Source organism: Phyllobates terribilis, unplaced genomic scaffold (genome assembly GCF_046119375.1).
Source record: "Phyllobates terribilis strain yellow unplaced genomic scaffold, ASM4611937v1 Scaffold_25__1_contigs__length_18738178, whole genome shotgun sequence".
In the NCBI taxonomy this organism is placed as follows: Eukaryota; Metazoa; Chordata; class Amphibia; order Anura; family Dendrobatidae; genus Phyllobates; species Phyllobates terribilis.
Window position 1 is genome coordinate 17,616,660 of NW_027362785.1, and position 14,005 is coordinate 17,630,664.

Sequence of the window (14,005 nt, forward strand, 5' to 3'; positions counted from 1 at the left end):
CCAAGTACTGTAGGGAGCAACGCTGGATACGAGAATCCACAATCCTCGAAATTTGAAACTCCAAATTACCATCAACCATGATTGGGGGCAGCGGCAGGGGAGAGGACGCAAGAGGTTCTACATATTTCTTGAGCAGAGACCTGTTAAAGACATTGTGGATCTTAAGGGCCTGAGGTAGCTCAAGACGAAATGCAGCTGAGTTATAGACGGCGGTTATTTTATAGGGACCAATAAACCTAGGTCCCAGCTTCCAGGAAGAAACCTTCAACTTGATATTCCTGGTAGACAACCACACAAAGTCCTTCACATTCAGGTCCGGACCTGGCAAGCCTCTCCTGTCAGCCATACGTTTTTACCTGTCTCCCATGATCCTCAAATTACTCAGAACACAGAAGAGAGCGAAGAAGCAAAACGTTCCTCCTAAGGAACTCCCGAAGCCCCTCCCCCACTAAAAGTACCTGTTAGGCAAAATGTATTTTTGTCTTAGTTTTAAAAATGTTGAAAGGGCAGCCAGAGATGTCTAAAATCTCCACCCCCTGTTCGTTTGGAAGAGACCTCCATAGAAACTACTCTTGCTTCCCCTCAAACAAGGAATTTTTATAACTGCCATAAAACGTCAGCAAGCATACTGGTCTACCCTGGATTTTCCCTCCAAAATCCTATTGTCTAACTGTACAAACTTTTAATGTCGAGTTTAATAATGCCCATGACTGTCACAAACACGTGGACCACATTTTCGGGATGTTCACCTTTTTCCAGTTATGATGGTGTATCTTTCATAACTGGGAAACCACCAGAATTCTAGGAAATGGGTTCTGAGCTTCTGAACGTCATAGAAATATCATATTTGATATCAATCTCCGTGAATATTGGTGACGGCAAACATGATGTATACATCTTGGATGTGGGCCCCCCCCATACCAAGATATGGAAGATGAAGGATTTTTATGTCTTGTGCAGCTGGGTGGGTTCACAAAACCGAGCCCCGTGTGAGGTAAACAACATGGGTGTGTCCTAGTGTTTTGCCTCCTTACTAAAAACCAAAACGGCCATCTTGGCTCATTCCAACCCAGGGACGTCAGACACAAGCACTCCTCGCTGCGTGGAGGAATCACACCTAATTTCCGGGGAGCCGTCCCCCCTACAGAATCTGAGACCATCACCTCGTGGCACAGGTTTTTCTATTACTTATCCCTTTTATTTTAATAACTGTTTTATGCATATATGTAAATTGTCTCTTTTATAATATCTTGTATATCTTTTGTAAACACTGCCAACTTTCGGGAGTAAATTATTATTATTTACCAGCTTCGTTCTTCTTGTCCTATGTCGAGCAAACACGTTCCTCACCCGCTAATTCACGTTACCTAACGGGTACCCGATCTACCTGTTAAGCGATCGATGGTGGCAGTATACCAGTATTTATGTGATATTGTGGTTTGAGGGTGGCTGGTTGGAGGTAAATATACGTTCCTGGAAGGAACTGGTGGTATATATACGTCCTGTCACATCACGTGCCACAATAGTCAACATAAATGAGAGCAGCTGTGCCCTGTTGCTTATCATCGGTCAATACCATGTTTGACAAGCAGGATAAGGGGGCGCCAGAGGGCTGCAAGGTCTGACTAAGTGTTTCCTGACAATTGGTGGCAAGCGGTGGGATCATAGGACATTAGTGATCTGGTTTGAGCAATCATTCCTCTCACTAAAAACTTGCACGGTTCTTACCTGGACCCTGCACAAAAGTTTTGAAGATCGAACTCAGTGTTTATTAGATCTGAGACAATACTGTATGTGTAGCAGTTACCCCTACCCTAATTCGTTTTTTCTTTTCTATTTTTATTTTGGTGATCATGGTCGTAGTTGGAGAGCTCTGGTACAGCCAGCAGAAAAAGGACACTCTTATTGGAATATGTATAACCAAAGGCATTGACCCCCTCGGCAAAAACAAAGAACAAATGGCTGCTGCACTGGCGCAACTGGAGACTGAGCAAGCCCTTCTCCAGACCTCAGCAGGGCCAGAGGTCAGCCGAGATATGGACAGTACTGCTGCAAGGGTCCCACCTGTAGACGCACGCCGCGTCAGCAACTAGGGCAGCGTGGACCCCTATCTGCAGATGGCTCTACAGCAACTTCCTGCAGAGGATCATGAAGGACGGCTGAAAGTCATTCAGCAGCACCAGGAGGCTGCCGAGCGGCGAGCAGAGGCCGAAGCCCAGCGAGAGGCCGAGAGAGCCCAGCGAGAGGCCGAGAGAGCCCAGCGAGAGGCCGAAAGAGCCCAGCGAGAGGCTGCCGAGCGGCGAGTGGAGGCCCAAGCCCAGAGGGCCCATGAACTGCAGATGGCCCAACTCGGGATCCCAGCATCCACCCCACGGAACGGTGAGACCAACAATGCGACCCTGTTTAAACCCCGTCCAGAGCATTTTCCGGTGATGGAAAAGGACGGCGACCTCGACACCTTTCTGAGGGGTTTTGAAAAGACTTGCAGACAATACCAGCTGCCTGAGGAACAGTGGGCGCGATACTTAACTGCAGGGCTGCGAGGCAAAGCTCTGGATGTGTTTGTGGCTCTTCCTCAGAGCCTCGATGGGAACTATGATGCCATTAAGCAGGCCCTAATCCAGAGGTTCCAACTGACTCCTGAGGTGTACCGTAAAAAGTTTCGGAACCTCCAACGTGGACCGCACGACAGTTACAGCGATGTGGTAGATGGGCTCCGAACCAACTTTGAACAGTGGATCCAAGGACTGTCAGCGACCACCTTTGAGCAGCTAAAGGACCTGATGGTGAAAGACCAGTTCCTGCATCTGTGTCCGACTGAGGTACGGCAGTTCGTGATGGATCGGGAGTCACCAGATGCCAATAAAGCAGCGCAGATCGCAGACACCTATGAGGCCAACCGGAGACCGGAGGTGCGGAAGCCGGTCGTCACCAGCTGGAAAGGGGGTAAGCCATCAACCACCATCCCTGCCCCTGCCAGCCGACCTTCCGGAGGCCTTTTCCCCTTTACCAACGCCCGGCCTGCATCCGATGCCCGCAGGTGTTATTTCTGCAACCAGACTGGTCATCTCAGAGCCACTTGCCCAGAGAAGCAGAGGAAGAACCCCCCATCCAAGGCCCCAGGGCCTAGTGCTTCAGTTCTTTTGGTGGGTGGGCCGGTTGGGAGGGCCTGTGAAAACTTGCAGTCTGTCATGGTGGGGGACACTATCACTGTAGGCCTCAAGGACACTGGGGCCGAACGAACCCTCATCTGACCCGAACTGGTGTCCGCTGAAGAGCTTATTCCGGGAAAGACCCTGACTGTCACCGGGATTGGGGGCGTCCGATGCCCCTTGCCCATGGCCCGGGTTTTTATTGATTGGGGTGCGGGGAGGGGGGTGAAGGAAGTGGGAGTATCTGAAAACCAACCTGCAAATGTTTTGTTGGGAACTGATTTGGGTAGGATGTTTGCTTATTATGTCCCTGACACCCCTCCTCGATCTGATACGGTTGGTAAGGTTAATGTGAATGTCAATGCTTTACCTGCTGATGATGATGATGATGTATTGGAAGGTACAAGAGAACTCAGCCATGTCACGCTGCGGGGTGATATTGCTGAGGATCCCCTAGCAGGAGCAAGTGTCAGTGCTAAGGATAATGGGGAGAGGCACGAGGACCATGAAGCAGGTGGTGCTGTGCCAGCGACCAGTGTCACAGCAGATGGTGACCTGGCTGATGGTAGCTGCCCCATACGTAGCACTGTGCCTGAGGTAATGGAGGAGGATGGGGAAGTAGTACTCATAGCCGCACAGGCTGATGGGACGGTGTTATTCCCCGGGGAGACGGCCTATATAGCCGCTGTTACCCACAGTCTGAGTGCCCAGAATGCAAGTAACGCCCGGCCTTCTGGACCCTCCGCGGACAGAGGAATAACAGGATCAGGTATGGACCCAGAGCCGGTCCCAGTGAGGACGTGGCCTTAACCTCACTTCTGGCTTCCTCCAGCCAGGAGTTTCAGGCAGCTCTGCACTCAGATGCTAGCCTAGAGACGTTAAGGAGCCTCGCTGAGAAACCCACCTCCGAGTCGGATAAGGAGAGGGTATTCTGGGACCAAGGGAGGTTGTACCGGGAGACAGTTCCCTGTACACCCCAACAGTAGTGGCTGAGGGAAAGACAGCTGGTCGTCCCCTACCAATTCAGGGATGAGTTGTTGCGGATCGCCCATGAGATTCCACTCGCTGGACACTTGGGGGTCAGCAAAACCAAGGCCCGGCTGTCTCACCTCTTTTATTGGCCCAAAATGGGGACGGATGTGGTGAACTACTGTCGCTCCTGTACCAAGTGTCAAAGAGTGGGAAAGTCAGGGCCGGCTCCCAAAGCCCCCCTGATCTCTTTGCCAGTGATAGAGGAGCCTTTCCAGAGGATTGCGGTGGACATTGTGGGACCACTGGCCATACCCAGCAGCTCTGGAAAACATTTAATCCTTACCGTGGTAGACTATGCTACCCAGTATCTGGAGGCAGTAGCCCTGTCCTCAATTAGGGCGGATAAGGTGGCAGACGCCTTCTTGGCCATCTTTTCGCGAGTAGGCTTTCCCAGGGAGATGCTTACCGACCAGGGGACCCAGTTCATGTCACGCTTAATGGAGGCCCTATGTAAGAAAATGCAGGTGCAGCATCTGGTATCGAGCGCGTATCATCCCCAAACCAATGGTTTGTGTGAGCGATTCAACGGTACCCTCAAACAGATGTTAAAAATGCTGGTTGAGACCTAGGGACGCGACTGGGTCTGAGTCGGGCATATTGGCAGATTCCCTTGAGCCCCAAGGCCCAGGAGAAGTTCGCCTTTATCACCCCCTTCGGATTGTATGAATCCACGGTCATGCCTTTTGGCATGAAAAATGCCCCTGCCACTTTTCAGCGAATGGTCAACCACCTGCTCCAGAGACTGGAGAGGTACGCAGTGGCGTACCTGGATGACATTGCCATCTTCAGTTCCACCTGGGAGGATCACCTCGAGCATCTGCAGCCGGTGCTCGGGTGCATTCACCAGGCGGGCTTGACCATCAAGCCAGGAAAGTGCCAGATGGGCATGAACGAGGTCCACTACCTGGGGCACCGGGTAGGGGGAGGTACTCTGAAGCCAGAGCCTGGGAAGGTGGACGCTATCGTGTCCTGGCCCACCCCCAGGACCAAGAAGCAGGTGCAGTCCTTCTTGGGCACCGCAGGGTACTATAGACGCTTTGTACGGGACTATAGTAGCCTTGCGAAGCCCTTGACAGACCTCACCAAGAGGAGCCTACCCCATCCAGTCAAATGGACCGATGAATGCGAGGTGGCCTTTTGGGCTTTGAAGACTGCCCTGAGCAGGTCCCTTGTACTAAAGGCGGTCGACGGCACCCGGCCATTCTTCGTACAGACCGACGCCAGTGAGTTTGGCCTCGGTGCTGTGCTTAGCCAGGTCGACTCGGGGAACCAAGAACACCCCGTGTTGTACCTAAGCCGGAAACTGCTGCCGAGGGAAGTGGCCTATTCCACCATAGAGAAGAAGTGCCTGGCCATTGTATGGGCCCTTCACCGCTTACAGCTTTACTTGTAAGGGAGCCCCTTCACTGTCGTGACTGACCACAACCCCCTGACTTGGCTGCACACCATGTCCGGTGCCCACGGAAGCTTGTTACGCTGGAGCCTCACCCCCCAGCAGTACGACTTTACAATTCAACACCGCAAAGGCAGCGAGCATGGCAATGCTGATGGGTTGTCCTGGCGAGGGGAGCCTCCAGAGATACGCCTGGAGGAGTACCAGAAGGTCCTACCTCCATAGCGCAGTCTAAAAAGGAGGAGGTGTCAGACAAAATGTATTTTTGCCCTAGTTTTAAAAATGTTGAAAAGGCAGCCAGAGATGTCTAAAATCTCCGCCCCCTGTTCGTTTGGAAGAGACCTCCATAGAAACTACTCTTGCTTCCCCTCAAACAAGGAATTCTTATAACCGCCATAAAATGTCAGCAAGCATACTGGTCTACCCTGGATTTTCCCTCCAAAGCCCTATTGTGTAACTGAACAAACTTTTAATGTCAAGTTTAATAATGCCCAAGACTGTCACAAACACGTGGACCACATTTTTGGGATGCTCACCTTTTTCCAGTTATGATGGTGTATCTTTCATAACTGGGAAACCACCAGAAACCTAGGAAATGGGTTCTGAGCTTCTGAACGTTATAGAAATATCATATTTGATATCAATCTTCGTGAATATTGGTGACGGCAAACATGATGCATCCATCTTGGATGTGGGCCCCCCCCCATACCAAGATATGGAAGATGAAGGATTTTTATGTCTTGTGCAGCTGGGTGGGTTCACAAAACCGAGCCCCCGTGTGAGGTAAACAACATGGGTGTGTCCTAGTGTTTTGCCTCCTTACTAAAAACCAAAACGGCCATCTTGGCTCATTCCAACCCAGGGACGTCAGACGCATGCACTCCTTGCTGCGTGGAGGAATCACACCTAATTTGCGGGGAGCCGTCTGCCCCACAGAATCTGAGACCATCACCTCGTGGCGCAGGTTTTGCTATTACTCATCCCTTTTATTTTAATAACTGTTTTATGCATATATGTAAATTGTCTCTTTTATAATATCTTGTATATCTTTTGTAAACACTGCCAACTTTCGGGAGTAAATTATTATTATTTACCAGCTTCGTTCTTCTTGTCCTATGTCGAGCAAACACGTTCCTCACCCGCTAATTTCACGTTACCTAACGGGTACCCGATCCACCTGTTAAGAGATCGGTGGTGGCAGCATACGGTGTATTTATGTGATATTGTGGTTTGAGGGTGGCTGGATTGAGGTATATATACGTTCCTGGACGGAACTGGTGGTATATATACGTCCTGTCACATCACGTGCCACAATAGTCGACATAAATGAGAGCAGCTGCGCCCTGTTGCTTATCCTCGGTCAATACCGTGTTTGACCAGCAGGATAAGGGGGCGCGAGAGGGCTGCAAGGTCTGACTAAGTGTTTCCTGACAGTACCAAACTATGGATGGAAACCGTGTGCACCAAAGAGCGGCGACATGCCGGTAGATTCTTGCCGATGATTATTAATAGCAAACTCGGCCAACGGTAAGCAAGATGCCCAATCCTCCTGGTTCTCAGAGACAAAACACCTGAGATAAGTCTCCAAATTCTGATAAATGCGCTAGATCTGTCCATTCGACTGAGGGTGGAAGCCAGAGGAAAAGGACAGCTGCAACTCCAGTCGAGTACAGAAAGCTTTCCAGAATTTAGAAACAAACTGTTTCCCCTGATCTGACACCATATCGGAGGGAACCCCATAAAGCTTCATGATCTCATTTATAAATAGCTGAACAAGTGTCTTGGCATTCGGAAGTGCAGGCAATGCGACGAAGTGAACCGTTTTAATGAACCTATCTACTACCACCAGAACCACAGTCTTGCCTGCAGTTACCAGTAGATCAGTAATAACATCCATGGACAAGTGTGTCCATGGCCTGCTAGGAAGTTAGTGGAAGAAGAGGATCATAGAACTATCACCAGCGACTCTCTGGAGACACAGAGTTTTTAAGTACCAAGCAAGGGTGTGTCAATTAGCAGCAGAAGGTGGATGTCGCTGCTGGGTCCTACAGGAAGAAGGATATCACTACGCTACAGAGAGATGAGAGGATCAAGAAGGTGTCTGCAATGCCAAGTGCAATGACCTTCTATAGCTGGATCCAGAGCGACTGTCTGTCACACTTGATACACTCGTACACCCACCCACAAAAAAAGCTGCAGTAGGCCACTGGGCCTTGGGTGTGGGGTTCATCTTCTGCCTCTCTGGGCAGATGAGGCTGAATTGACCAGTTTGGTCACAGGTAAAGCCCTAGCGGGAGTCAGATGCAGGCTGGGTGCATGGGCGAGACCCCCAAGAACCAGCTGGCGACGATTGACTTTTATATCTCAGGTGTACAGTTGGCCTCATAGGTTATCGGCAATCTGTGTGGCCTTGGCGGCCTCCGTTGAAGAAACTGGTCCTTCATTTCCGTGAAGGTTGTGACTAATAGCCCCTGGACCCACTGCTCGAAGTTAGTTCCAAGCCCATCCATCATATCACTGTATCTGTTGTGAGGTCCACGTTGGAGGGTCAGGAACTTTTTTCGGTACACCTCCGGAATCAGCCAATATTTCCTTAACGGGGCATGTTTGATGGCCTCAGTTTCCATCCGGATCCCTGGGTACAGAAGCGAACACCTCCAGAGCTTTGCCTCGCAGCCCTGGGGTTAAATATCGGGCCCACTGGTCATCATGCAGCTGGTACTGTCTGCAGGCTTTTTCAACCCCCCCCCCCTCAAAAATGTTTCCAGATCCGCATCCTAGCTCAGGATAGGAAAATGCTTGGGACGGGTTCACGAACCCCTTCACGAACTTGTGATTTCCGTTTTCAGCTCCCCTTCTTCCCAGAGCCATAACTTTTGTATTTTTCTGTCAATATGGCCGTGTGATGGCTTTTTTTTTGCGGGACAAGTTGTACTTTTGTACGACACCATTGATTTTACCATATCGTGTACTGGAAAATTGGGGTAGATACGATGTTCTGATCGCCTGTTATTGCAATGTTGCAGAGACCAAAAAACCTTAATTCTGGCGTTTTGATGTTTTTTTCGTCACACCGTTTACCGATACGATTCAATTACTTTAGATTTTGATAGATCGGGCGTTTCTGAATGCGGCGATACCAAATGTGTATTGTTTTTAATTGTTTTATTGTGAATCAAAAGACGGGCGATTGGAACTTTTAAGATTTTTTTTTAAACTTTATACTGACTTCAATAATCTCCAGAGGAGACGTGAAGCTGCGATCTTCCCATTGTGCTACACATAACAATGCTTCAGCCCTGCTATGAATGCTGAGCACGGGCCGGCGGTCACAGATCTGCAATGACCAACATGGGGGTCTTCTGCAGACCCCAGGCTGTCATCCCAACCCATTGGCGCCACGCAATCATGTGACAGGGACGCTGATGGGAGGGTCTTATAACGCACTTCTAGCACTCCCGGTGGGGTCCGGCCCCTCGCTCCGACGCTCCCGGTGGGGTCCGGCCCCTCGCTCCGCCGCGCCCGGTGGGGTCCGGCCCCTCGCTCCGCCGCGCCCGGTGGGGTCCGGCCCCTCGCTCCGCCGCGCCCGGTGGGGTCCGGCCCCTCGCTCCGCTGTTCCCGGTGGGGTCCGGCCCCTCCCTCCGCCGCTCCCGGTGGGGTCCGGCCCCTCGCTCCGCCGTTCCCGGTGGGGTCCGGCCCCTCGCTCCGCCGTTCCCGGTGGGGTCCGGCCCCTCGCTCCGCCGTTCCCGGTGGGGTCCGGCCCCTCGCTCCGCCGCGCCCGGTGGGGTCCGGCCCCTCGCTCCGCCGCGCCCGGTGGGGTCCGGCCCCTCGCTCCGCCGTTCCCGGTGATGTCTCCGCTCTGTAGATTCTCACTGATGGCAATGTAACAGAACGCCTCGCGGTTTCCACTCTGAGGTTTGGGCACCGATTCAGGAGACCTGTTGCCATAACAACGCACCCGCGCCCCGAGCAGATCGCTGAGACCGGGCAGGGCGCAGTGCCGCCCCCCGGAGGCCGATGGCGGCCATACCTCGGCGTGTCACAGCAGTCTGCGCCGCCATCACTTTCTGACTAAAATGACTTTTGGCGCCTGTTCCTCTCAGCTCGTATCGCAGTTACTGCTGCAGCTGCAGCCGGTGACGTCAGGGCGCCAATATTATTCTGACCAATGGAATCAACAGAGTCCCCAAACTCAGCCAATGGGGAGCGAATAGCATTGGCCCTCAGCCAATGGGATGGTGAGGCTGCAGAGTGGGAGGAGCTTGAGCTGCGAGTAGCCTGGTCACGTGATCTAGGCCTTCGCGCGGGAAATTTGTTACCGGAGCCGAGCGCCCTCCCTCTGACCCCGCGAGCTATGGCCGGTGCCGGTGTGCTCGCGGTGTCCTCCGCGCTGGAGGACTACACGGTGCAGGTGAGCGGCGGCAGCAGCCGGATATGCCCGTGTACTCTGCGCTCCTCTCCCCGGTGTTGTTGTTGTCCCCCCCCCGCTCCTCTCCCCGGTGTTGTTGTCCCCCCCCCCCGCTCCTCTCCCCGGTGGTGTTGTTGTTGTGGCCCCCCCGCTCCTCTCCCCGGTGTTGTTGTTGTGGCCCCCCGCTCCTCTCCCCGGTGTTGTTGTTGTGGCCCCCCCCGGTGTTGTTGTTGTGGCCCCCCGCTCCTCTCCCCGGTGTTGTTGTCCCCCCCCCCGCTCCTCTCCCCGGTGTTGTTGTTGTGGCCCCCCGCTCCTCTCCCCGGTGTTGTTGTTGTGGCCCCCCCCGGTGTTGTTGTTGTGGCCCCCCGCTCCTCTCCCCGGTGTTTTTGTTGCCCCCCCCGCTCCTCTCCCCGGTGTTGTTGTTGTCCCCCCCCCCCGCTCCTCTCCCCGGTGTTGTTGTTGTCCCCCCCCCCCGCTCCTCTCCCCGGTGTTGTTGTTGTGGCCCCCCCGCTCCTCTCCCCGGTGTTGTTGTTGTGGCCCCCCCGCTCCTCTCCCCGGTGTTGTTGTTGTGGCCCCCCCGCTCCTCTCCCCGGTGTTGTTGTTGTGGCCCCCCGCTCCTCTCCCCCGGTGTTGTTGTTGTGGCCCCCCCGCTCCTCTCCCCGGTGTTGTTGTTGTGGCCCCCCGCTCCTCTCCCCCGGTGTTGTTGTTGTGGCCCCCCGCTCCTCTCCCCTGTGGTGTTGTTGTCCCCCCCCCGCTCCTCTCCCCTGCGGTGTTGTCCCGTCCCCCCCACCCCGCTCCTCTCCCCTGTGGTGGTGTTGTCCCCCCCCCGCTCCTCTTCCCGGTGTTGTTGTTGTGGCCCCCCCGCTCCTCTCCCCGGTGTTGTGGCCCCCCGCTCCTCTCCCCGGTGTTGTTGTTGTGGCCCCCCGCTCCTCTCCCCGGTGTTGTTGTTGTGGCCCCCCGCTCCTCTCCCCGGTGTTGTTGTTGTCGTCCCCCCCCCCCGCTCCTCTCCCCGGTGTTGTTGTCCCCCCCCCCGCTCCTCTCCCCGGTGTTGTTGTTGTCCCCCCCCCCCCCGCTCCTCTCCCCGGTGTTGTTGTTGGCCCCCCCGCTCCTCTCCCCGGTGTTGTTGTTGTCCCCTCCCCGCTCCTCTCCCCTGCGTTGTTGTCCTGTCCCCCCCACCCCGCTCCTCTCCCCTGTGTTGTTGTTGTCCCCCCCCATCCCGCTCCCCGGTGGTGTGGCCCCCCCGCTCCTCTCCCCGGTGTTGTTGTCCCTCCCCGCTCCTCTCCGCGGTGTTGTTGTGGCCCCCCCGCTCCTCTCCCCGCTGTTGTTGTGGCCCCCCGCTCCCCTACCTGGTGGTGGTGTGATTCCCCCCTCCGTAGAGGTGTTGGTGTGCGGTCCCCTGTCCCCGGTGTTGTTGTTGTGCCCTCCCCGGTGTTGTTGTGGCCCCCCCCCCCCGCTCCCCTACCTGGTGGTGGTGTGATTCCCCCCTCCCTAGAGGTGTTGGTGTGCGGTCCCCCCTCCCCAGTGTTGTTGTGGTTCCCCCCTCCGTAGAGGTGTTGGTGTGCGGTCCCCTCTGCCCGGTGTCGTTGTGGCCCCCCTCGCTCCTGTCCCCGGTGTTGGTGTGCCCTCCCCAGAGGTGTTGGTGTGCCCTCCCCAGAGGTGTTGGTGTGCCCTCCCCAGAGGTGTTGGTGTGCCCTCCCCAGAGGTGTTGGTGTGCCCTCCCCAGAGGTGTTGGTGTGCCCTCCCCAGAGGTGTTGGTGTGCCCTCCCCAGAGGTGTTGGTGTGCCCTCCCCAGAGGTGTTGGTGTGCCCTCCCCAGAGGTGTTGGTGTGCCCTCCCCGGGGCTGTCGTGTCGTGGCACCCCCCCCCCCCCCGCCCCTCTCACCACTGTTGTTGTTGTCCCCGTCCCCCCCCCCGCTCCTCTCACCACTGTTGTTGTGTGGGGGTCGTGATGACATTCCACTCGTCCTCCAGTTACTCCAAATTAAGGCTATGAGCATGGGTCAACCATTCAAAGAATGAGTCAGACAACAAGCTAGTTCAAACTCAGAGCAGCTCAGAAGACTACTACAGACAACGTTCTCAGCAATGTTCTGTGTTTATTCCTACATACACAAACCTAAATACACTACATAATGGGGAGGGGAAAGGGGTTGTCCGGGGCGGGGTAAGCCATGAAAGTCCAGTGTCTGGCCACTCCTGATTGGTCCACATCTCCTTATCTCAGTCTCTGGGCAGATATTGCAGCCGTCAGCTTATAATCTTGTTTCGTTTCTCTGAAATAAGTCTTGGCAACACTGGAACTGTCTTAGTTTAAGTTTCGATTTAAGTAATACGTAGCAAGGAAAGCTTATTGTTATAAGACACAAAATGGTGGTTAGTACATTAGCAAAAAAACGTATAAAAGTTACAAAAGTATAAAGGTTACAAAATATATATATTCTCTTTTACCCCGACAGTTGTTGTCCCCGTTCCCCCCCCCCGCTCCTCTCACCACTGTTGTTGTCCCTCTCCCCGGTGGTGTTGTTGTTGTGGCCACCCTGCTCCTCTCCCCGGTGGTGTTGTGGCCCTCCCCCCCCCCCCCCCCCCGCTCCTCTCCCCGGTGTTGACGTGGTATCCCCCCCCGCTCCTCTCACCGGTGTTGTCGTGGTATTCCCCCCCCCCGCTCCTCTCACCACTGTTGTTGTCCCCCCCCCCCCGCCTCCTCTCACCACTGTTGTTGTTGCTGTCCCCCCCCCCCCGCTCCTCTCACCACTGTTGTTGTTGTCCCCCCCCGCTCCTCTCCCCGGTGGTGTTCTTGTTGTGGCCCCCCCGCTCCTCTCCCCGGTGGTGTTGTGGCCTCCCCGCTCCTCTCCCCGCTGTTGTTGTGGCCCCCCGCTCCCCTACCTGGTGGTGGTGTGATTCCCCCCTCCCTAGAGGTGTTGGTGTGCGGTCCCCCCTCCCCGGTGTTGTTGTGGTTCCCGCCTCCGTAGAGCTGTTGGTGTGCGGTCCCCCCTCCCCGGTGTTGTTGTAGTTCCCGCCTCCGTAGAGGTGTTGGTGTGCGGTCCCCTCTCCCCGGTGTCGTTGTGGCCCCCCCCCCCTGCTCCCCTACCTGGTGGTGTGATTCCCCCCTCCCTAGAGGTGTTGGTGTGCGGCCCCCCCTCCCCGGTGTTGGTGTGCGGTCCCCTCTCCCCGGTATCGTTGTGGCCCCCCCCGATCTTGTCCCCGGTGTTGTTGTTCCCCCCTCCCTAGAGGTGTTGGTGTGCGGTCCCCCCTCCCCGGTGTTGTGGCCCCCCTGCTCCTCTCCCCGGTGTTGTTGATGTTGTTGTGGCCCCCCCCCCGCTCCTCTCCCCGGTGTTGTTGATGCTGTTGTGGCCCCCCCGCTCCTCTCCCCGGTGGTGGTGGTGTTGTGGCCCCCCTGCTCCTCTCCCCGATGTTGTTGTGGCCCCCCCGCTCCTCTCCCCGATGTTGTTGTGGCCCCCCTGCTCCTCTCCACGGTGTTGTTGTTGTCGCCCGACCCCCCCGCTCCTCTCCCCGGTGTTGTTGTCCGCCCCGCTCCTCTCCCTGGTGTTGTTGTGTCCGTCCGTCCCCCCCCGCTCCTCTCCCCGGTGTTGTTGATGTTGTTGTGGCCCCCCCCCTCCCTGCTCCTCTCCCCGGTGTTGTTGTGGGCCCTCCCCCGCTCTTGTCCTTGTGCCCCTCCGCTCCTCTCCCCGGTGTTGTCGTTGTGGCCCCTCCGCTCCTGTCCCCGGTGTTGTTGTTGTGCCCTCTCCTCCCTGTTGTGGCCCCCCTGTCTCCTCCCTGTTGTTGTGGCCCCCCTGTCTCCTCCCTGCTGTAGTGGCCCCCCTGTCTCCTCCCTGCTGTAGTGGCCCCCCTGTCTCCTCCCTGCTGTAGTGGCCCCCCTGTCTCCTCCCTGCTGTAGTGGCCCCCCTGTCTCCTCCCTGCTGTAGTGGCCCCCCTGTCTCCTCCCTGCTGTAGTGGCCCCCCTGTCTCCTCCCTGCTGTAGTGGCCCCCCTGTCTCCTCCCTGCTGTAGTGGCCCCCCTGTCT

At 55.6% G+C, this 14,005-nt stretch overlaps 1 protein-coding gene across 1 annotated transcript in view; it reads left to right on the forward strand.

Moving 5' to 3' along the window:
* Positions 1-9,831: 9,831 nt before the first annotated feature.
* ATAD5 (ATPase family AAA domain containing 5) overlaps positions 9,832-14,005 on the forward strand; it is a 50,657-nt gene continuing 46,483 nt past the window's right edge. Inside the window, exon 1 of the mRNA XM_073660387.1 lies at positions 9,832-9,988. Coding sequence (XP_073516488.1) covers positions 9,932-9,988 — 57 coding nt within the window. The 5' untranslated portion in view covers positions 9,832-9,931. The remainder of the gene's footprint in view (positions 9,989-14,005) is intronic.